The sequence below is a fragment of the Ovis aries genome, chromosome 15 (assembly GCF_016772045.2).
Source record: "Ovis aries strain OAR_USU_Benz2616 breed Rambouillet chromosome 15, ARS-UI_Ramb_v3.0, whole genome shotgun sequence".
Classification (NCBI taxonomy): domain Eukaryota; kingdom Metazoa; phylum Chordata; class Mammalia; order Artiodactyla; family Bovidae; genus Ovis; species Ovis aries.
This window is the reverse complement of record NC_056068.1, coordinates 31,824,038-31,847,867: the sequence shown is the minus strand read 5'-3', so window position 1 is coordinate 31,847,867 and position 23,830 is coordinate 31,824,038. Positions and strand designations below refer to the sequence as shown.

The window sequence follows — 23,830 nt, the reverse complement described above, 5'->3', positions numbered from 1 at the left end:
AGCTAAAGATTCTGCCTCCTGCAACTGGAAGATCCCACATGCTGCAACTCAGATGCTGCACAGCCAAGTAAATAATAAATCCCCCTGGAGGAAACAAGGCAGCCCACTCCAGTATTCCTGCCTGGAAAATCCCATGGACGGAGAAGCATGGCTGGCTGCAGTTCATGGGGGCACAAATTATTAAAGGCCCTATCATTTGGTGTGGACTAGTAAGCATATGAACTTCATGTCAAAAACAAAGGAATAAAAAAAAATTGATGGGCATCAGATACAAAGCACTCATGAAGTAAGAGCCAGGCCAGGAGGGCCCCAGGGGGTTCTGGAGACTTGGAAACCAACCCCCGTCCAGAACCTGGTTGGCTGCCCTGACATGTTCTAAAAAACTAACTTGCAAGCAATTGGAATCAGTCACATTGCTGGAAAAAAGCAAAAAAGTTAATCACCCCAAAGCAATTTTCTGTCATTTTGCAATTATTTTCTTAGCTTTCCTAAATTGATTTGAATCCAGTTAGCATTAAAGTCGACTCATTGGAAACTCATTGGAAAAGACCCTGATGCTGGGAAGACTGAAGGCAAGAGAAGGGGATGACAGAGGAAAGGGGACGACAGAGGACAAGATTGTTGGGTGGCATCACCGACTCAATGGACATGAGTTTGAGAAAACTCCGGGCAACAGTGAAGGACAGGGCAGCCTGGCATGCTGCCGTCCATGGGGTCACAAAGAGCTAGACTGAACGACAACAAACATTAAAGTTGTTCAGAATTCCCAAAATCCAGCACCTACAGTGCTAGGAACACCCCGGATAAGAAGGTGGAGGTGCAGACCCCAACATGCCTACTGATAGAGTGATCCAACCAGGGCCGATGTCATATATCCTTATGGCTTAAGACTCGAATATATTAAGCAGAAAAATACCTATTTTATCATCCACTGCCAGTGGCATCTCTTCTCTCAACCTATCCACTGAGAAATGAGCCTTTGATGATATAATTACTGCTGAAAGCTCCTACATATACAAGGCTTCAGGGAAGAATGTCTCAAATTTTAGAGATTCTTGGGCACCCCAGGGATTCTCAGGGGGGTGGGCGGGGGGAGATATGCATGGGGGCCAGGCCATCTGCATTTTTAACCAGGGCCCTTGCTGATGCGGCCACAGGTGATCCTAAGACAACACTTCCAGGTGGTAGCCTAGCTCGTCTCATCTGGAACCTCCAGCTAACACCACTGGCCTTGGAATCTGGTGGTCCATCCGTCTGCTAAAGGAAGAAGTCAACACAACTACAATTTTGCCACCGATACCATGTAAATCAATAAGCCACACACAAGAGGGGAGAGTTATAATAAAAGAACCAATAAGTTAATGTCCCCCAACCCCATCCCATGCTCCCAGTAAAAAAGCCCAGTAGCCTAATCTTTCTACATTAGGCCAAGATTCGTTCAACTCTATTGTACATATGTTATATATCAAGCATTGTGCAAAATACTGGGTACCGTATCAGTGTGGCTCAGACAGACATGGCCCCTGATCCTACCACTGGCCAGAAACAGTAATCACCATCGGCACTCGGCAAAGCAGCTATGTCTGCAAAACAGACGGCTTTGAGGTCAGAAAGAAGAGTACAGAAAGCCCCAAATGGGATATATCTTATTCTTGGGTGTGAGATCTAGAAATAATAGGGATAAAGGAATGCAAGACAATGCTCGACCTCAGCCCCACTCGACTCCGTCTGTAAAAGAAATCTGAGAATCAGTCCTTGGGCCTTAAAATTAAGAAATTAAAATCACAGAAGGCACAAGCCCAAGAAATTTAAACAAAAAAGACCTATGAGGCACCATACAACTGGAGGTATCAGTCCTCAGGCCTGACCTCTCACCTCCACGTTCCCAGCACATCCCAGCCCCAAGCAACTCAAGGATGCCTGTGCTCCTGGGCCGCTCTGTGTACCTGCGCACATGTATGTGTGCATAAAAGAGACAGGCAAGGCAGAAAGCAAATGATCCAGGGAGTGTCTCAAGGCAAACGGCCTGTCAGAAGAAAATCTGCCGTAGTTTAGTGGTTTTAAAAAGCCTTGTTCAAGGTGTGTAAGGGGGAACCCCTCTGGCCTTCAGCCTCTCGCCTCTTCCCTCCCGATTTCAACCTCACTCCCTGCTTTCCCTTTAGGGGAGATCCTCTCTCCACCCTAGAACCTACCAAGGGGACTGACCTGCTTCTGCTTGGCCAGCTACCAATCATATAAATAAGTGAGAACCTGAAGGAAAACATGACATCTGGTTTTAGCCCTTAAGGTTTAACAGCGAAAAGAGTAACCTCCCAGGCACAGGGGAGACTGTCAGAGCCCGAGGTCAAGCAGGCACCAGCCGCAAAACGCATTAGGAAAGCGAGCTCACCTCCCTCCAGCTAGAGCAGCCCAACTGACTCTTGGCCAGGCCTGGCTTTTTCCTTTACTCAAGGGGAAGTATGGTTGCAACTTGATACAGCTGCAAGGCAAGTCCCGTTAAATAATCAACTGTGGTTTTGAATGAGCAAGCCCTCCATTTCAGCATGTGGCTTCAACATATAAAATCAAGGAGAAGATTTTCCCAAAGGCTGAGAGTTAAGCTACTTACTGACAGCTGGAAGCTTAATTACTACTTTTCTTAGAGCATTAACTCCCACTAGCCAATAACTACACATTCTATTAGCCATGTAGATGAACATGTGTCCAAACCTCCCAAAGAAATCGGCCTGAGTTGAAGAGAATTCAGTAGTTGGATTAAAGAAAAAAGCCACTTAGCCTCATCCCTCCTTTCTATCTTCTTCCATTGGGATTTCAAAGAAATGTGTGTTTGTCAAGGATGCCCAGACCAGGAAAAGACCAAATTCCTAGCACCCAGAGACCCACTGAGTGGTTACATAAGTGTTCCCACCCCTTGACCTTTCAGAACCTTCCAGGCCCCTTGGGAAAGTCCATCTATGTCCAGCATCTACAATCAACCCCCACCCCCACATCTCTGCTTGTATGAACCCCTCTCCCAGCCTGATCCCAGAATGCCCAGCCTCAGAAAGGAAACACAAAAGCAGCTGAATCCTTAATGCTTTCAACTCACCACCACCTTGGTGGCAAACATGTACTTGTCCCGCAGCTGGAAGTCCCTCACTTCCTCCAGGATCACCTCCAGGTTCTCCCGAGACTGGAAGAAGTCTGTGCTTCGGAAAACGGTGGAATAGCCAGAGGGTTCGTGCCGTTCCACGTAGATGGTGTTTGGCTTGTCGTAGGGATCGATTCCCCTGGAAGAAAAAACAAAGTGCTTGTCATCATCTCCACGCTGAGGCATGGAGGCCCTGCCATGCAGACCATCAGTGAGGACTCGGGGCCACTGTGGTGGCAGCTGCAAGTGTTTGCGGCTCTCTGTGCCACAAACCCAGCCCTTTGGTGGCTCCTTGGCTCAGGAAAGAGGGGAAGAAACTGCCACTTGTGCACAGTATCTTCTGCTGGGTGGTTGTTCACAAGGCAGCCTGCGTTTCGCTCCAGGCAAGCCTGGGCTATGCTGGAGTGAAGGGAACAGAAGGAAAAGTGAAAGGAAGTGTTTCAGAACCAGTGAACAACGAACTGCTTGCATGAGGCTGTCACCAAGCTTCTGGCCTCAAGCTGTGAACCGCAGAGGAATGAAGGAACGTTTGTCCCCAGGATGCTATGTCCTCAGTGGAACAGCTCTAGAGGAAACCACAGGAGGAACCGGTGACCTACCCCCCAACCTTCTTTTTTTTTTTAATTTTTTTTTTTAATTTTAAAATCTTTAATTCTTACATGCGTTCCCAAACATGAACCCCCCTCCCACCTCCCTCCCCATAACATCTCTCTGGGTCATCCCCATGCACCAGCCCCAAGCCCTCATGCCCTTCTCCCTTCTCCCAAAACTAACAATGCATCTCTGTAGCACTCAATTCCAAGTCTTTTTTATGAGTTTCAAACAAAGGTAGACACCTCGATTAAGCGGATTTTGGGATCGGACTCCTCACTTTACGCACAGTCTCATTTCTCTCCCACTGTATTACACTGTCCACCATAATGTTTCTATCTGAGCTTCCTAGACAGAGTACATACTCCTTCAAAGGCCAAGTCTTACACTTCTTTTGATCCTACCAAGTTCCTAGCTGCATAGATCTTTGCTGCAAGGATCCATGGACATGATACAGAAGCTCTTCCAAACTGAAAACCATAGAGTGATCATATCAAACTACTTCAGAGAAGAATCTCTGCACTGGTGTGCCCCCAAAGAAGGCCCCCAAGCGCAGCCTGGAAGGACAGCCAACCTGCCCGAGTTTCCTGACACGCACAAGAAACATGGAAGCCAGGAGGACCTTTCAGCAAGTGGGCAAAACAGCTGAAGACAACTGGAAGAGAGGGCACACGAGGATGCAGTGGTGCCCAAACAGAAGCAGGACTCATTAATGTTAATCATTGCAAACACCTCTGTACGGTCCTGTAGGCACGACGGCTCTCGGGATAATGAAGGCAATGACAAGAAATTCCTTCAAAGATGCATTGTCAAAAGCAAGTTTCTGGGACTTCCTGGTGGTCCACTGACTAAGACTCCGGGCTCCCAGTGTGGGGGTCCGGGGTGGGGACCCAGGTTCGAGCCCTGGTCAGGGAACTAGATCCCACGTGCCACAACCAAGAGTTTGCATGCCGCAACTAAAAGATTCTGCGTATCAAGGGGGAAAAAAAAGAGCAAGTTCCAAGGCAAGAAGGGAAGGAAAAGAAAAGAAAGGAGTGAGGAAAAGAGAGACAAAACAAAAACAAACAGCCTTTTTTCCCATCGTGGGGCAGGGGGTAAGACTTCCCTTTGGCCCTACAATTTGGGGTCTTGGTTGGACACTAGAGAAACCAGCCTGTATCAACATGAGAAACTCATGTTCATCAAAAGATGCTCTGTCTGCACAGTGGGACTGGGGTGGGGGAGGACATGTTCTCTTTCCACAATTAGAAGTACTGATTAAAGTACTTCCTCTACCCTAGAGGATATGCAAATTACAACACACAGGATATTTTTAAAAAGGCAGAGAGGAAGGGACCTTTATTCAGATATCTTGAGGCAGAGCTCATGCCTACTATACTTTCATAACCAAGACCAGCAGCCAACAGCTAGGGATGGAAAGAGCTGTGACTTTCATACCAATTCTCTTTCGTATTCCACATCTGAACCTCCCATTTCGGAGAGCTGCTCCCCCTACAAATTCTTGTCCTTGGAAATCACCGGCCTCCCACTTTCCAGGCTCACTGACCTGGACTTACTGTTCTCTTTCCCCTCATTTGGAAATTCCAAGCCTTGCTCTGTGTCTGAGCACAGTCATTGGTCCTTGCCTGGCCTCCCCCGCCTCATAGCCCTTCTGGGATGCTGCAGGGGGCCATCTCGGGAACCTGCCCCCATGGCTCATCCTCTGTCCCGTCTTGCCAATCTCCAGCTCTGGATAACATGAATCACTGGTTTTTCCTCACTGCTGCTGCTCCCAGGCTGCCAAGCATTGTGAAACAAAGGGTGCCGTTATTCTCTGAGAGGTTAGCTTACGCACTCACCTATTACGGCGAGTCCTAGGTGAAAATCCCCCCAAACAGCCTGAAATTTCCTGACTCCAGACATGTAATTATCTACAATAAGCCAGGCCAGCCCTTTCCCCTAAGATAACTATCTGCATGTCTGCACAGACGCAGAAGGTACAACACAAATTCCCAGATGTGAAGTTTTTCTGTTTAATAATCCTGCTGGTTTGCCCTCTTAATATATGATTCTCTAAACTGAAAATAGAGCAATTTGTCCCTTTAAAGTTCAAAGAAAGCAAAAAAAAAGTTTTAATGGTATTCCTTGGATAAAGGCTGTACTTGGATGAGATTGTGGTTATAATTTCACTGATTCTACAACCACTGCCCAAGGAAAATAATGAAAAAGTCAGAAACAGCTGCCTTCTGTAACAAGGAAGTCCACTGAAGATACCCAGTTCTAAGGACCCTCTCTGCTCTATCCTTCTTTATTGTCCTTAATTACTAAGGAAGAAATAAAGAACTCACTGACATTCCTCTTCAAAGTGACAACAAAAAGATGCAGACAGGATCCACATCTCATGGGAGACAACATATAAAGAGGATAAAACTACATGTAAGAGAAAAAGGACAAACTGGGAAATACAAATGAACACATCCATAAAACCTATCTCATATCACAAAGGACCAATCTCAAATATATAAAGAGCTCCTAGAAATCAATAATAAAGAGATGAACAATCCAATAGAAAAAGGGCTAAGGGCATGAACAGACATGTCCCCAAAAAGAAGTAAAAGTGACCCTTACTTAGTTAAAAGATGTTCAAACTCATGCATAAAAAGAAAAATGCAGGGACTTGCCTGGCAGTCCAGTGGTTAGGATTTTGTGCTTCCAATGTAGGGTATGTGGGTTCAATTCCAATAGTGGATCTAGATTCCACATGCCACATGGTGTGGCCAAAAGACAAAAAAATTTTAAAAAGAAAGAAAAATGCATATTAAAATTAAACTGACACTAAAAGACTGACTGTGGAAAAAGGCACAATTCTATGTTGTTGAGAATGAGTGAACATTTTGACGCTTTCTATAGGAAATTTGGCAAAGTTACAATCTCAATGATCCATTCACCTGGGATATATCAGTGCAAAACTGACAGAAGTCCATGCCCTGTTGGAACTTTTATTCTATTGAAGAAAGACAAATAACAAGCATAATAAGAGTGTATTAAGATGTGATGAGTGCTACGCTAGAAAAGAACAGATCAGGCTACGGCAGACTGGGCCTGAGAGGGGCATAGTTGCAATTTTAATACGATCCTTAGGAAAGACCCCCACCTAGAAGGTTAGTCATTTGAGAAGACCTGAATGAGGTAGAGGAGCAAGTGTGTCTTCAGTAAAAGCTTTCCAGGCAGAGGAAACGGCAAGTGCAGAAACCCCGCAGTAGGACTGGAGCTGGCATTTCATCTGAGAGAAACGAGACACCGAGAAGCGTTCGAAGCAGAAGAACATGATCTGACCTGGTTCTTTTTTAATGTGTGTGTATGTATGTATTTGACTGCATCAGGTCTTAGCTGCAGCATGCAGGATCCAGGATGCCTCGTGTAGGATCTTTCTTTGCGGCACATGGACTCTAGTTGCAGCATGCAGGCTCCAGAGTGTGCGGGCTTAGTTGTCCCACAGCATGTGGGATCTTAGTTTCCCAACCAGGGATGGAACCCACTTCCCCTATGTTGCAAGATGAGTCCTTAACCACTGGACCACCAGGGAAGTCCCCTGATCTGACCTGTTTCTAACATGGCCATGCTCTGAGAATGTTAGAAGGACAAAAGCAGCAGCAGGAAGTCCAGCTGGATGACCAGTGAGGGACAGCAGTGGTCTGGAGTAAAGCAGTAGCTGGGGAGCGGATCTTGCATATATACTGAAGGCAGAGCCAACAGGCTTTCCTGATGGACTGAACGTGAAGCAGGAAACAACAGAGAATCCAGGACGACTTAGTTTTTGACCTGAGCGCCTAGAAAGTGAAAAGGGGAAATGGAGAAGACCATACGAGTGGAGCCGATTAGGGGCAGCGAAGATCAAGAGGTAACAAGTTTACCAGGTGTGAATGGCTTGACTTTCCTCACAGACCCTCCAAGTCCACTCCTGGGAATCTATTCTACACATTCATCTGCATATGCACAAATTGAAGACTACAGGGAGCTCCCTATATAGGGTGATCTACTGGTTAAGGCTCCATGCTTTCACTGCCAAGGGGGCAGGTTCAGTTCCCAGTCAGGGAGCTATGATCCCACAGGCTGCATAGCACAGCCAAAAAAAAATCAAAAACAACAAAACAAACACACACAAAAAAAAAACTTATAAAAAAAAAGATTATATACACCATCTCGGTAATAGTAAAAGATTAGAAGTGACTAAAACCAGAAAAAAACTGTGCTTCTTAAAGGGTAGTCATGTTAATTTCACTTTCCTTCTCAAAAATTGACAAAGGCTCCCCACTGCTTTCAGAATTCAGTCCAAATTCCTTTATCAAGCCCTGCAGGTTCTGATACCAACATCGTTTTCTGAACTTCGCCGAATACACTGTCCAAGGATAAGATTCAGAGTTCTCTGCCCAAGCACCACAGTGCCTCATCTCTGCTATGAGCCATTCTGATCCCGTCTGGAATTTCTGTCCTGCACAGCCATGCCCTACCTGATGTGCACATCCTGGATCAATAGTAACCTCCTCTGTAGAGCTGTCTATGGTCCATCTGGAAGGACGATGACCCACCTCTGGCTTCTTGTGCTGTGTCTGTGGGACTTTGTGTTTCTTTCATGATGTGTGTTAATATGCACAAAAGGTCTTTCCTTTTCTCCTAAACTGCCATCTCCTTAATAACTATATCTATCAATTATTCAGCTTCTTACTCCCTAAAGCATCTGGCATGCTTTGTGTTCAGCAGACATTCAAAAAATGTTATGAATGAACAAATGAGTTTTAGAGAAAAACCCCGACTTCGGATATGATGCTCTAAAAATGAAGGTATTTTAGAAATTATAATACATGCAAGAGCTTCAAGAGTCCCCTGGATTCCCTGATGGACTGGAAAATGCAAAGGTTCTGTCACTCCTCCCACAAGTTACCTTCCTTCCTCACCCCCATGGTGAGCCTGTTACACTTGCAGTTCTAATTCTTGGGCCTGGAATGTGTATTTCCTGAACCAGACACTTCACCTTTTTTGGAGAAGGGCAGATTCGCCCCGCATGGAGGAGCGAGAAGCTGAAGCAAAGAAACTATATAATTCTAATTTTTTAGATGGCATGACTTACCAAGAAACAGACTTCACATGCTCCTGAATCATGATCCAAGTCTGGCCAAAGTCATCTGACTTCCATAGCTGCAAAGACCAAAGCGACAAGTAGTCAGGATGCAAGAGGCACAACATACGATCCCTGAATGGCCTGGCCAGCACACACCATGGAAACCCCACCCTTCACAATATGCCACCTGTGAAGACAGGCAAGATCACCTTGGCCAGCTCGGTTACCCACATGCCAGCAAGGGTGGGGAGGACAGGATAGATCACCTCTGTGCTCTTCTCCACAGTCACTAAGGTCTCAATGCCTTTGTATCGGAAGGAAGGAAAAACAAACGGGGCGTCTCCTCCTTTTACAGATTATCAGAAATTATACTGGCTTGGCCAAAAAGTTCATTTGGGTTGTTGGTGCCAGCTTACAGAAAAACCTGAATGAACTTTTTGGCCAATCCTACATGTTACTTAAGATCCTCAAGTGGCGGTTAAAGCAAAAAGATTAAACCCAGTACTTCTCATCTGAGAAACAGTGTCTTTAAAAACCCATGCAGGCCACAGCGATGAGAGCTGAATGGAAAGGACTTTGGCTCTGTGCAGAATCAGAGCACCGAAGGGAATCACCTGAATACACGAGGTGTGGCCAGGAGAAATTGACTTGCCAATCTCTGCAAAAGCCCCTCGACTTCCAAAGACAAAAACTGAGGGTTCCTGTGGTCCTGGGGACCAGGGAGTGAGAAACAGGAGGCCGAAAAGAACAATCATCCACCTATACTGGTAAACCAGCCCAGCCCAAGCTTGGGTTACTTCCTACGGCAAGTGAGGATTAAACAGGTCATGTTTTGGTTAAAACCTGCAAACAAACAGAATCGTTCCAAGGTTCCTCTGAGCACAGCCATTTGAAACTCACTGTGAACCCAATCCCACAGGACTGACAGGTTTCATAGAATTATGCCAGATCAATACTCTTAACGTGGCAAGTTTCAACCTTGAAACAGAAACTTACCTGGGCTCTCTTCTCATCTCTCACCTTTCTTTCAAACTTGCTTAAAGGAGGAAAATGTACACGTTTATATTACACGCATATGTGTGTGCCCACACACACACAGGGAGAATATTTAAGTTAATGGTAACATCAAATAAGTGTTTCCCTGGCAGCTCAGTGGTAGAGACTCTGCCTGCAATGCAGGAGACATGGGTTCGATCCCTGATCCAGGAAGAACTGCTGGATAAGGAAATGGCAACCCACTTCAGTATTATTGTCTGAACAAAGAACCCTGGCGGGCTATAGTCCATGGGGTTGGAAAAGGGTCAGACAAATTTAGCGACTACACAACAACAACATCAACTAAATGACAGGCATGGGCAGTATGCTGAAGGCCGAGGACTGGAAAGGCAGGACAGAAATTCAACAAGAGGTCCCGGCAGAACTGCCATCAGCCTTCTCTACCTAGCTCTCTGACCCCATTCCAGAGCCCCAATCTACGCCCAGGACTAAGAGACACGCCCGAGCAGTGAGAAGGGCCTGATGGATAACTAACAGGGCCACTGGGGGGTGTCACTCCCTGGCCGGGACGCAGACCAAGAGCTCCAGGGGGATATATTTTTCTGTAGCCGTGGGAAGTGAAATGGTAGCTGCACAGGTCACCCAAAGGATAGGCGAACCACCCGGGCAGAATAGAAACCTCTGGAAGCACTACCTGACTGTATTCCCAAAGCTCTCTTACCTGCTTGTTGGGGTGAGACCTGTCAAAGCCCAGGAGAAGGTTGGAGGCCTTGCTGTGCAGGAGGAGGTCGGCTGCCCGGAATGGGATAGAGAAGCCTTGGATGGTGTTGCAGAAGTCGAACGTGGTCCAGAGGTACTGAGCATAAGCATCTGTGAAAATGTACTGCGAGGAAAGGAGAGGGGCTCAGAGCAGGCCTGGCCAGGCCCCTGATGCCCCCTCCTCAACCCAGTTTGAGTCCCCATGCAAGCAAGGGCCAGGGTGGTGCCCTTGAATGTGGCTTTCTTGCCATCTGCTGCCAGTGAAGAGACTCTGGTGTACACAACACAAGGCTTGGCAAAGGAAGGGTGTGAACAGGCCAAAGTGAACCCAGACGGTGCTCCTGTTTATCCAGGTAATAAAGCTAATCAAGCCTTTCCATCCTTTCTTTCCACCGACTCGGCCTTTCTCACTCTTCAGCGGGGTCACCAGTCTTGGTCAGAGGGTTGCTCTCCAGACTGGCTACACGTGGACTGGCCTGCTCACCATCCGTGCATACTCTGACAGGCCTTTCCAGAAGGATATCCGACATCACGCCCACCCAGGAAGCTGAGCTTCCCCGTCGTGCCTTGGTGCCAGGTGACAGGGCAGCTCTGAGGACTCAGCTGCACTCAGGCCGGCAGACCCACCCTGGGGACCAGTGGGCGAGCAGGGGCTCAGCTTATTTTGCTCCCACATGGGTGAGCGACTCTGAACATGTCTGGCTGGAAAGGGACTGCCAGCCTAAAGAGTTCTCTAGGGGAAAGGACCAAAGCAATTCCACTGAAGAAATGTGCCCGGAATATTCCCCACGGACCAGATGCCGGAGGTACCCCAGAGAAAACAGATGATGCTTCCTCTTAAGCACCTTCCAGCCTGATGTGGGAGAGGGCCATGCCCACAGCCAGCTCCAGTTCAAGGGGAAATGAGAGTAACTGAGAAACCCAGGACAGAGTCCTGAGACAGCACAGGCCACAGATGAGCTGCAGTTTGGGGAACAGGACGTAACTCCACGGAAGATTTAGGCCTCATAGTGCAGGCAAAACGCCCACAGGGAAGGAACACGCCGCGGCCAGGGCAGTTTGACCTGGAGAACCAAAGAAGAGGGGAAACACAGCACTGGCATGACGACAGTCTTGAGGGCCCGAGGGGAATGTCAGGGAATGAGGTTGGCCGCCCCGGAAGGTGGCTGGGCCTGTGTGTGCGTGCGTGCGCGCACGCACGCACGCACGCACGCACGCACGCACGCGCGCGCGCGGCTGGAGGGCGGCCCCACTCTCAGGAGCACAGCGCGGCTCCAAGGCCGACTGTGAACCAAACCTAGAGCTGAGGGACCCAGCGCCGCCGCCACCGGCCAGCCAGCCAGCCAGGGACGTCCCAGAAATCAACGATGCACGGGAGTCAGGCCAAGGACTCGTTCCCTAATGGAGCCCACCTGCTCCAGACCCCGCTTCAGCTCAGAACTGGTTCAGCACTCAGAGCCCCAGCCTGCAGGAACACGCCGCGCTTGTCTGCACGTGGCTGCCATAGGTTCCTGCTCCTATTCCCTCCCGCTTGCTCCCCACATCCAGACTGAAAACTCCCGGGGGGGCCAGTTTTATGTGTTGTTTCCTCCACAGCATCTAATGTCAAACTCCAGACGCTGAAGAGGCCTAATTAAATCTCACTCTAAAGGATAATAAACACTGTGAGAGCAGGAACTATCCGCACCAAAAGCACAGTGATAAAAAACAATGATGACCCTAAAAGGACCATCATAATTTGGGGTATGGAAGTGTCCCCCCCTGCTAGAAATGACATAGCCCATCTTCCTGCTCTGAAACCGTCTTGGTTACTGGGGGAGGGAGTGTTCTCTCAGTTTCAAAAGTTTTCTCCAGAAGCACCCATCAGAAGGCTGCTTGCAGTTTCACATCTGAAGACCTGGCAGTCACACGCCCGGTCACGATGCTCATAACAGCTCCAGTTTGTCAAGGGCACTGGGTCTACCAGGAAGCGGGCTGAACGTTCGCACACCTTGCCTCCTTTCGCCCTCAGAGTGCCCACAGCACCTCCAGGCCATGAGAGTGTTATTTCCTCTCTTACTAAGGAGGACACGGATGCTGAGAGCGGTCAGCCCCCCGAGATGACTAGGGGGCAGCAGCACACACATCAGTGTCCGGCTGGTTCATCAATCCTCACCGCTCTCCTTCCAACAACCTAGAGCCTGTTATACAGAGCAAAGGGCCTCAGAAAGAGAACAAGCATCGTATACTAACACGTATATATGGAATCTAGAAAGATGGTACTGGTAGACCTATGGTCAGGGCAGCAGTGGAGACACAGACATAGAGAACAGACTTCTGGACACAGGTGGGGGCGGAAGAAGAAGGTGAAATGAATGGTGAGAGCAACATGGAAACAGGTACGCTGCTGCTAAGTTGCTTCAGTCGTGTCCGACTCTGTGCGGCCCCATAGACGGCAGCCCACCAGGCTCCCCCGTCCCTGGGATTCTCTTACGCTACCATATGTAAGACAGACGGCCAACGGGAATTTGCTGCAGGACTCAGGGAGCTCAAACCAAGGCTCTGTACCAACCTACAGGGGTGGGATGGGGAGGGAGGTGGGAGAGGTTCGAGAGAGAGGGGACATATGTATTCGCGCGTGTGTGCTAAGTTGCTTCAGTCGTTTCCGACTCTCCACGACTGTAGCCTCCCAGGCTCCTCTGTCTGTGGGGTTCTCCAGGCAAGAACACTGGAGTGGGCTGCTGTGCCCTCCTCCAGGGGATCTTCCCAACCCAGGGATCAAACCTGCGGCTCCTGCATTGCAGGTGGCTTCTTTACCACTGAGCCACTGAGGAAGCCTGGACATACACATATACCCATGGTTAATTCATGTTGATGCATGGCCGAAACCGACACAAAACTGTAAAGCAAGTATCCTTCAATTAAAACTAAATAAATCTTCTCAAAAGGCAGGCTTCCCAAACTGAACCCATAGGTCTCAGCCTGGACTGCTAGGGGCAGTGATGCGCCTCCTCTCTTAATCCATTCCTCAGGCTGCCCTGGAAACCCTCTTGCCTTCTGGATACTGTCTCATCAACGCTCCACACCCCACCCCTGCCCATCTGTCTCTGCTTCTCTCTGGCCAGCTCCTGTCTTCTTCAGCTCCTTGCCCTTGGGTGACCTCCTTGACTCCCTCCATCCTCGGCTACGACCTTGGTTTATGGTTCATCCTCCCACAAAGCTTCCGCCACTGCCTCCAAAAGCATGCTTTCCGAGACCCTCAAATCCCCACCTCCACCCTGACATCTCCCGGAAGAGTCTATTTCAGGTCCTTCTTGTACCTTCTCAGCACCTCCATCCGGATGTGCCAAATACTCCACTCTGTCCAACACCAAATTCTTTGCCGCCTTCCCCCAAAACCCACTTCTCCCTCCACACATCCCACATCCTGTCCACGTGACCCCTTGCACAGACCCAGCACGCACACGAGGCTTCTTTCCTACTGCCTTCCTCTGGCCCTCCCTCTCAATCAGTCGCCCACCCTCTTATGCTTTCCTCTAAAATGTTTTTCACCGTGAGTGCCTTCCTTTCTCTTCCCAGGACTCCTAGTGTGGCCTGCGGCCCTACTAGACACTCCGAGGAAACTGGGGGTCAGCACTGGGTTTTATTCATCCTCCTGGCTTCCAGGACCAGCAGGGAGTGAGACACTTAGAGGGTGATCCTCGGTTTGGTCAGATAGCTAGGCAACTTCATGCCTAGGCTAGTCATGGACTCCCTTGCTGACCCTTCTCTACTCTTGCCCGTCCAGACCATCCTGGAGCTGTCGGCAGACACATGTTCCGAAGAGATAGTATTCACAGTAACTCCCCACCTCGGACCACTCCACGGCTCCCTCCAGTCCTCCAGGCAGAAGGCAAGCTGCTCCCTCTTCAGATGGGGCCCCAGTGACATCACGAAGCCATTCAGTACAAACTCTCCCCTCCCCACCTGCAGGGAAACCATATTTGGCATCCTGAAGCCTCTGCCCATGCCCTTCTCCTCCCCAAGAGCTCCCACCAGCCCTGCTCCAGCTATAGAAACTGTGCCCATCTCTGAGGCTCCAGGCCTAATCCCAAGCACCCGTGAAGCCTTCACGTCTCTGGTCCCACCTCACTCGATCCCCAGCTCTAGTGACCAGCAGCTTCCATTCTGCCCTTAGGCACGTGTGCCTCCTACTATGAAGTAACTTTATCATGTGTGCACAGAACGTCCCACTCTGCTTTCAGTCCTGGGACTTCCTGGCTTTCAGGTCTGCTCAGGTGACCCCATGGATTGGCCAGCAGAGCTGACCTACTAGGTAAGTGCTTCCTGAGCTGGGCAACTTCAGGAGCATTCTCACCTCCTAGTCTGTCTGCAATCACTTAATGTTCCAGAGGTGCTTCATCCTTTAGCTTAAAGCTACATTTCCTCCTGAAATACAAAGACCTCAGAAAGAAAACAAAAGACAGTACAGAATTCATCTCTGTGTCAGCATAAGTGACTCTCTCTGGTTCTGAGTGGAGAAACCAAGAGCACAGTCAGAGGAGGCAAAAAGGGACATACCCCCAGGAGGTGGGAACTAAGGGAAAGAGACAGCACGGTTCACATTCTCCGCCAGGACCACCCTCTGGGATAAAGACAGAACCAGCTCTCACATCAGTGGAGGCTGAGAAACCCGACTGCACGTCCAGTGACCTCAAAAGAGCCCAGACACGTCTGGCCACTGCTGACTGGTCTCGGGTTCCTCAAGAAGCTGGTGGAGCTGCCAGGTGGTCAGAGCCGCACGCTGGTCCAGGCGTCAGCACATGGGACCACGAAGAAGGAAGCAGGATGGCGGGCCGGTTTGAAAATAGACCCAAACTCTCACATGACCCCACAGCCGCTCCATTTGCCTAAAGCAACACCATCTTTCCCCTTCCGCAGGCCACACACCCCCACCAGACTTTCGTGTTCCCTTTCGTGACATCTTGACCTTTCCTAGCAGCTGTTAACAGTCATTTCAACCAGTTTCAATTGCCCTCCGTGGCAGCCACAGTGAAAACATTTGTGAACAGGTGACTTGCCAGGACATAGCACCTTTCAGGGGTTGGAGTCGGGGGAGCAAAGCATTTAGACCTGGGTGATGTTTCTCAGGAAGGGGCAGGTCTGGAGGGGGTGAACTGCCTTCCAAGGCACAAAGGCAAAAGTAAGTGAAGTCATCAGCACAGTTAGAGTCACTTCCTCCCTGAGAGGTCTGAGGAGGGGTAACAGCCTCCTCTGGGCAATCAGGAACCCCATGCCTAACCTCACTGAGCCTGCTCCGGGCCACAGGTCCAACCGCCAACAAGTCCTCCAAGGAGGCAGCCCTCCGCACCAACTCCAAACCATCCCCGGCTCAGCCCCAGAAGTCTGAGCAGCCCTGCCCTTCAGGGGACAGCTCTGAGGTCGCAGGCCCACTGCTCGCACCTCACCCGCAGCCCCTGGAGCTCCTTCACTGCAACCATCCCCCGGTTCTCCTCCTGTCTCGCCCCAAGGCCCTGCACCCTGCCCTGCTCCTTCTGCTCCAAAGGCCCCAGATCCTCTTCCTGCACTAACCCCGACACCCCACCCCGCAAGCCCACAATCTTTCCTGTGTTCTGACTCTTCCGATGGGCGGACTTAGCAGGTTGCTCACCACAACCTGAGACAAGCAGGAAGGGAGACAAGCCTGCTCACAGACAGCTGTGCCCTGCGGCTGAGGTGATGAGGGCATGAGATGGGGCTGAAAACAGAGACACTTTGGGGACAATCAGGCAGCTTCAAGGCCACGACTGCAGCAAGAGTTAATTTTGGGACACAGCTTCCCTGGTGGCTCAGATGGTAAAGAGTCTGCCTACAATGTGGGAGACCTGGGTTTGATCCCTGGGTCAGGAAAATCCCCTCGAGAAGGAAATGGCAACCCACTCCAGTCTTCTTGCCTGGAGAGTTCCATGGACAGAGGAGCCTGGTGGGCTACCGTCCATGGGGTCACAAGGAGTCGAACATGACTGAGCAACTAATACACACTAACACTTCCCTGGTGGTTCAGTGGTAAAGAATCCGCCTGCCAGTGCAGGAGACACAGGTTCAATCCCTGGTCCAGGAAGATCCCCTGGAGAAGGAAATGGCAACCCGCTCCAGTACTCTTGCCTGGGAAATCCTGTGGACTGAGGAGCCTGGTGGGCTACAGTCCATGAGGTCACAAAGAGACACGACTTAGTAACTAAACAAAAACAACTTTGGGATAATGTATAATAATAATAATAGTAATAACTACTAGATACATACAACCTCTCAAAGAAACTATCCCAAGGGTTGTATGATTCTTGTGAGGCGGGGGGCACACAGATGGATCCACAGGAGATGCAGCCAGGGAAGGGAGCTGGACCCTGGGGCAGGGCTCCTCAATCACTCAAGGTACTGGGAATCCGCAACCCCCGGCCTGCCTGGCCCCAGTGCAGTGCGGCAGGGCACAGGGAGCCAACTCCCTGCAACACCCTTCTGCGCTCTTCTCCAGGATGCTCTGCCACCCTGGAGTCAGGTTAGAGGGCATCTGTCCTAACTGCCTCTCAGCTTTGAGATCATCATGCAGGGGGCTTCCCTGGGTGGCTAAGATGGTAAAGAACCTGCCTGCAACGCAAGGATCAGCAGGCAAGGCTGATCTCAACTAGAGGGCACCAGTAATAACTATTCAAGTTGTTTAAAAAACAAAAAAAAAAAACACTGCTATGACTTCCTTGGAGGTCCAGTGGTTAAGACTCCGTATTTCCAGTGCAGGAGTTGTGGGTCTGATCCCTGGTCAGGGAGTTAAGATCCCACATGCCCCGTAGCCAAGAAACCAAAAACACAAAACAGAAGCAATATTACAACCAAATTCAACAAAGACTTTAAAAATGAGCCATATCCAAAAAAATCTTTAAAAAAAAATTGCTTCCTGCTATACAGCAGAGATTAACACAACACTGTAAATCAACTATACTTCAATTTTTTAAATAAAATAATTAAAATACAAATACAATTGCTTCTTGCTGTACAGTTAAGACTGGCACAACAAACACTGTAAATCGACTAAAATTCAATTTAAAAAAGAAATTAAATAAAAACACAATTGCTTCTGTTAGTAAACAGCCCATTTAAACCCATGAGAGGCCCCGTCTAAAGTCCCAGTGGCCTTGCCCCTTCCCCAGGACCTGCCCACAATCCAGCAACTGAAAGGTTAATGCCTGGCTCAGCAGGGTGGCCTTCAGGACCCAGCTCCCTTCAGATCCAGTCTGTTCTGATTGGTCAGTGCCCTTCCAGTGGCTAAATATTTTGAATACAGTCCCTGCTCACAGACCACAGGCAACCTGAGAAGCCAGCGCTGAGGGGGAGGTGGGGGGTGTGTAGAGGAGGGGGGCAGGGGACCTGGTCAGAGGACCCTGTGGATTTCTCACTCTCCTTTCTTCATGGATGAGCAAAAAGCAGCAGCTACCCACTCCTGCACTTTTGCTGCTAAGGGGCTCGTTTTTCAGCATCCTTTGAAGCAGCCATCCACCGTATCCTGGGAATGAGTGGGGATCACTAGGGTGGGGAAGAAAGCAACCACAGACAAGTCTGCGAGCTAAAGCTACCTAACCAGAAGGCTGCCTGACCCCTGCACACAGACCCCTCTTCCTTCCTGGGGCCCAAAGCAATCTCAAGTCAAGGCTTCCTCCAAACCAAATTGCCCAGCTACCACTGTAGGACCACAGCCCCGGGCCAGCCAGCTGGGAAAGCAAGTCAGGAGCGCCAGCAGTATCAGCTGCCCTGGTTTTCCTTTCTAGGCCCAGTACAGGTGGGAGGGAAGGCAGTGCACATACACAAACACACGTGTGTGCACACACTAGTGAGGCCCATAAAACCAAGACTTTGGCAGCCGCCCTGGAAGACCCAGATAAGACCTCAGTGCAAGTCCCGGTGGATCCGGGTTTTTGCCACCTATGAGTCAGGCAATTTGTTTGGCAGCTGGCAGATTTTCTGTGCTTTAACCTGCCTTTGTTTGTCTAGAAATCCTGCCTGGCCAGGAACCCAGCTTGCTTAATTATGCACAGTCCCGCCCTGAAAGTGACTTTCTGTCACCGACTCCCAGGTGAGCAGAGAAACAGCCCTCAGACAGCAGCCACGCTGCAAAGATGCCCCAAGAGCCCCGTCTCCCAGCCGCCTCTAGCCAGCCAGCCCTACACAGTCACAGGGGGTGACATCCTTACACGCTTGTTGTCCGCAGGGCTGTGGTAGAACTGGGCGATCACAGCTTCGCTGCTGTTCCCCTCGCCGAAGTTCAGCTTCTCTGAGATTCTCTTGAATGACCTTCCGTAGTCGTAGGACACGTACACCTGGAGGAGAAGGCGAGAAGGAAGAAAAGGATCAGCGAGAGATGCGGCAGGAGGGCGGCTCCGTCTCCGCCTGCAAATACGCCCCCCGGCATCCTGCATGCGGGTCCTGACGGGTCCCCGATACCATGAAATCACAGACGTGAAGACAACCCACAGAGAAGAAGCAGTCGACCTCTGCGTCTGTCCCCGAGCTGGTGGCCTCTTTTCTGAGGCCACGATGATTCCCTGGAGGGGAGACGTGTGGACAGAAACCATGATAAGCTCCTCACCACGGCCAGGCTGAGTGTTTTAACAAATTACATCCAGAGGCCCAGACCGGAGAATGTGGTTGACTGAGGGGAAGGGATTGAGAATTTGTTTTGCCATCTGTTGAAATGTCCCCAAAAGGTAATCTAATTCTCGTCCCTCTGCTGGGAAGTTTTGTCCTTACAGCATTCCAGAAGAGTTAAAAAAAAAAAAAAAAAAAAAAAACCCTCTTAGGTTTTCAGAGAAGCCCCAGAGAAACAAAAAAAAAAAAAAAGAGGGCAGTACTAAGTGACTAAACATGCATGGAGGCTGCACACAGGGTCCCAGAACCCTGCTCCAGCACCCATGTCTTCTGACGCTGTAACGCAGGGGACTGATTCTGGGTTTAGGGGAATAGCAGCCAGGTCTGTGCAGGTGCCAATGGTATTTATTTCTCTGCTGCTTCCACATTTCCGGCTCCACGGTAACCACAGGTATGAAACAGAAGGGTAACTCGTGTGCCACCCTCTTCGCATGATGAGCTCAGAGAGCTCTCGCCCCCACCCTACCCAGCAACCGCAATTATTAAAACCATCTTACAGACAGGGCAACAGGGGCTGATGAGTCACTTGCCAAAGTAATGAAGCAAGCAGCAGTGCGGCATCCTGACCCAGGCTGCCTGCCTCTAAAGCCAGAAACCTGATGGCCGTCCCACCTCCAGAAACGGATGGAAGAAATGGAAGCTGTCAGATATTCGGGCCCTGGACTTCCCTACCCCATTCACTGTGAAATTAATATAATCAGTGGGTTAAAAAGGAGCCTGACAGATTAAGATAATACTAACAACACTGACTTAGAACTGGGGAAAGCATTAAAGATAAAGGACAGGTGAGGCCCAGGAAGGAATGGGACCTCGGGATGAATCCCGTTGACTTCAGCAGCAACACATTCCGAGGGCTTCACATGAGCCAGGTCCCATGCTAGACACCAGGCATACAAAGACACAGCCCTTCACACCACAAGGATGTGAACACGTCACTGCTTGCGAACAATGACCCCCGTAAACAATGAACAACACGAGGTTTGTGCCAAGAAAATTGAGCACACACGTGGGTCATTAATATTTATTAGATGTCGAGGTTGGAAGAGCACAGAAAGAGTCTCTGCCGGTATTTGAAGAATCCCTGTTACAAACACACACGCTTAAATACAGCACATGAACCCAGCTACTAAACACACAGTAAGGGGCTGCCGCAGAAACAGCTTCTGAAAGTCAGCAGCTTGAGAGCTCACAGATCACCTGAGAGGTTGGAAGAAAGTAGTGCTTTCTCACTTCCACCCTCCAGGCCGAGAACAGAAAGAAGGGTCTCTTCCGACACTCAAAGTCACATGGAGCAAACTGACGGCTTCTCCAAAAGGGAGCTCAGGCCACTTCTAGCCCCAGCATCCCCTAAATGGAAAATCCACTCCGAGTCACCTTCTCAGAGACATCAGTGTAATAATAAGTTCATATCAGGGCAGCATTTTTCAGTAACAATACTCTTTTGTATGAGCTTCCTAGGTGGCTCAGTGGGTAAAGAATCCACCTGCAATGCAAAAGACAAAGGGGACGCGGATTTGATCCCTGGGTCAAGAAGATTGCCTGGAGGAGGGCATGGCAGCCCACTCCTGTATTATTCCTGGAGAATCCCATGCACACAGGAGCCTGACAGTCTATAGTTCATGCGGTTGCAAAGAGTCAGACGCGCCTGAAGCCACTGAGCATGCACACAGGCACACTCTTTAGTATACATCATCTCTCTGCATCTTTAAAAACCCTGTTGAATGAGTCTCTTTCCTGCCCTCCATGGACCTGGAACATAGCAGGTGCGCAGGGAAGACTTCTGGAATAAATAAGCGTCATTATAAACCACAGCATGAGTAAACACACGTGCTCCATAAATGAACAAGAGTGAGATGAATGGATCCTTAAGTGACCAAGAGAATGACTACTTCCTTATATAAGAGAAAACAGAATCTAAGACTCCAAGAAATGAACCACGAGGCCAAGGTCAAGCTGCTTGAAAGTGACAAAACCAGGACAGGTTCCTCCCAGCCCAAGCCCCGCTGACTTTCCAGGCTCACAAGTCAGCCTTCTGGGTGAATATCCTCCACTGTCTCTCTGCTCAACAGGAAGAAAAGCACCAAAGCTACAGCCCAGGCAGTGGAAGGAATGCTGGATGGAGGGAGAAACACCACCTTGAACGAAACACAGGGCTTTCCCTGGATTCCCCAACACACCTCTCACTGGTGGTAGAGGGGCAACCACCCTCCGACCAAAAAGCCCCTCCGTAACATTCTTGTCTGTAAGCAAACCCTATCGCTTTGGGCTTATACTAAACAGAAGTTACGACTGGGAACGTGAGGGTCCTTGCTATGCCTGCAGCTCTCAAACTGCTCATCAACCTTCCTTTCTCCAGGCTAAACAATTCCAGCACAGTATTTTGATCCTATCCTCACAATTCTCATTCCTATTTGATCAATGAATCAATAGGGCAAATGCAAGCTCGGGGCCACGCACAGCTATCTGCCTTCCTCCCAGGAGAAGGACCCTGGAAGGACCTCTGCCAGCTGTTCAGATAAGAAGACCAAGCAGGTTGATGGCCTCATAGCATCCACACTGCACCCCTGTTGGTACATTCTGGGTCGGGGGGTCTTTTCCTCGTGGCAGACGGAGGCTGCTGCCTGGCTCACTGCCCACAACGAGCTCCAGGTGATGTAGGGCAAACTGCCGAGGCTCACTCACCTTGTGCTTCTGCAGTTTGTTTTGATCCAGACACAGGTTTCCGCCCTAATTCATCCTCTCTGGCTTTGAGAGGACACAATTCCCTAAGAATTAAAGCAAGGAGGGGTTTTTTCTTTTCCAATTGAAGTACAGTTGATCTACAGTATTATATTAGTTTCAGGTGGACAACATAGTGATTCCATATTTTTATAGATTATATTCCATGTAAAGTTATTACAAAATAATGGCTACATTTCCGTGCACTGGACACTATACCTTTGTGGCTTTTTTATTTCATATATAGTAGTCTGTATCTCTCAATTCCATAACTAGTTTCTAAACTGCCAAAAGTTGCTAGTTAAATGAGTCTTACCTATAAAGATGGTCCTTTGAGGTGAATGTTTTTAAATTATTTCTCCTGTACATCAAAACTATATAAGAAGGAGGAGGAGGAGAAGAGCGGAAAAGGGAAGAGGAGGGGAAGAAGGGTTAAAACATCCAGAAAACATCTCTATGTCTGGTGCCATTCTAAGTGCTTGACACCAGTGCTTCTCAAACATGCCTACAAATCACCCCGCAGGACACAGGTCAAAATGCAAACCTCAGATTCAGGAAGTCCCAGGGTGAGAATTGAGATTCTGCATTTCCAAGCACCCTCCAGAAAATCCCCATGCTGCCGATCAGCATACCACCCTCTGGGGAGCAAGATGTCACAAGGATGAAATCACAAGATTTCTCATTGATGGATGAGAAAACCAAGGGGAAGTGAAGGGTTTGGCTGAAGGTCAGACAGCTGGTGAATGGTAGAGCCAGGATTCAAACCCACGCGCTCAGTTCTCAGAGCTGGGGCTCAGCTAGACACTGGCTCCCATAGGCTACCAAGTTCCGCGCTGTTGGCAAGTGAAGGCCCTGCTCCCCGGCCAGTCCCCAGAGGCAGCAACTGCAACGCCCACAACTCTGGGTATAAGGGCAGTGATCCCCACCATTCCTGATGCCTGCACTGGGTGATTCCAATCTTCTAGTGGACAATATCTCTGGAAACTTCTTTGGTCAAATTATGTGGCAACTGGTGGGTGTTTGATAAAATAGGTCAGAAAAATGCAGAAATGAGAGGCAGGGACAATCAAGAAAAACAACACTTTCAGTTTTCTTTCATCTCCAGACTTAACACAGGAAAAGAAGGGTCCTGTAGGAGCCGTGCTTCACAGAATCACTGGCCACAAGTTCACCAGGTTATTATTTTTGTTTTTTCCTGCTTAAAAGCAAATCTTCTGGGATTCCAACTTCCAGGTCATCCCTTGTTTATACGCTGAATATATATGAGTTGGCCATTCTCCAACACGCGCACAGCTCCTGATCTGTATTCCTTTACCCTCTGGATGCTGATGGGGCCCTGGAAACCATGCTTCCAGTCTTCAGAGAAAATTTAGATTGTTACTACTCTAGCACCACCTACTCCTGCCTCTGAGTCAGAATTTATTTTTGAATTAGCTTTTCACATCAGACCATCTCAGTTTCATCTGCCAGTTCTTTAACGCAGCTGATATACTGATGAGAGAAATCTCTGCCATCCTGATTTACTATCTCCAAGCATGAAGTTTCCTTCCCACTTAATCTTAGCGTGTACTTCATTCCAGAATAGGTTCTTGTTTCAAAAGTTCCATCAGTCCTTAGTAAGAATCACCCAAATACTTAGGCAGAGGGAGACACAGGTTCGGATGTTGTTGACACTAAGTCGTGTCCAACTCTTTTGCAACGCCGTGGACTGTAGCCCTTGAGGCTCCCACTGTCCGTGGGATTTCCCAGGCAAGGACACTGAGTGGGTTGACATTTCCTTCTCCATTAGATTTGGATAGACTGTCAATGTATGTAGGGTGACCATTCTTCCTGGTTCATCCATGACTGAGGAGGGTCCCAGGATGTAGGTCTTTTAGTGCTAAAGC

General features: G+C 49.2%; 1 protein-coding gene across 2 annotated transcripts in view; it reads right to left on the bottom strand.

Annotated features, from left to right (window-relative positions):
* Nucleotides 1-23,830, bottom strand: part of SORL1 (sortilin related receptor 1) — a 165,567-nt gene that overhangs the window by 121,912 nt on the left and 19,825 nt on the right. For both annotated transcript variants that reach the window (XM_060399334.1, XM_027979337.3), the window contains exons 3-6: nucleotides 18,773-18,898; nucleotides 10,537-10,698; nucleotides 8,829-8,896; nucleotides 3,089-3,269 (exon numbers count right to left, since the gene is read on the bottom strand). In XM_060399334.1, the coding sequence (XP_060255317.1) occupies nucleotides 3,089-3,269; nucleotides 8,829-8,896; nucleotides 10,537-10,698; nucleotides 18,773-18,898 (537 nt within the window). The remainder of the gene's footprint in view (nucleotides 1-3,088; nucleotides 3,270-8,828; nucleotides 8,897-10,536; nucleotides 10,699-18,772; nucleotides 18,899-23,830) is intronic.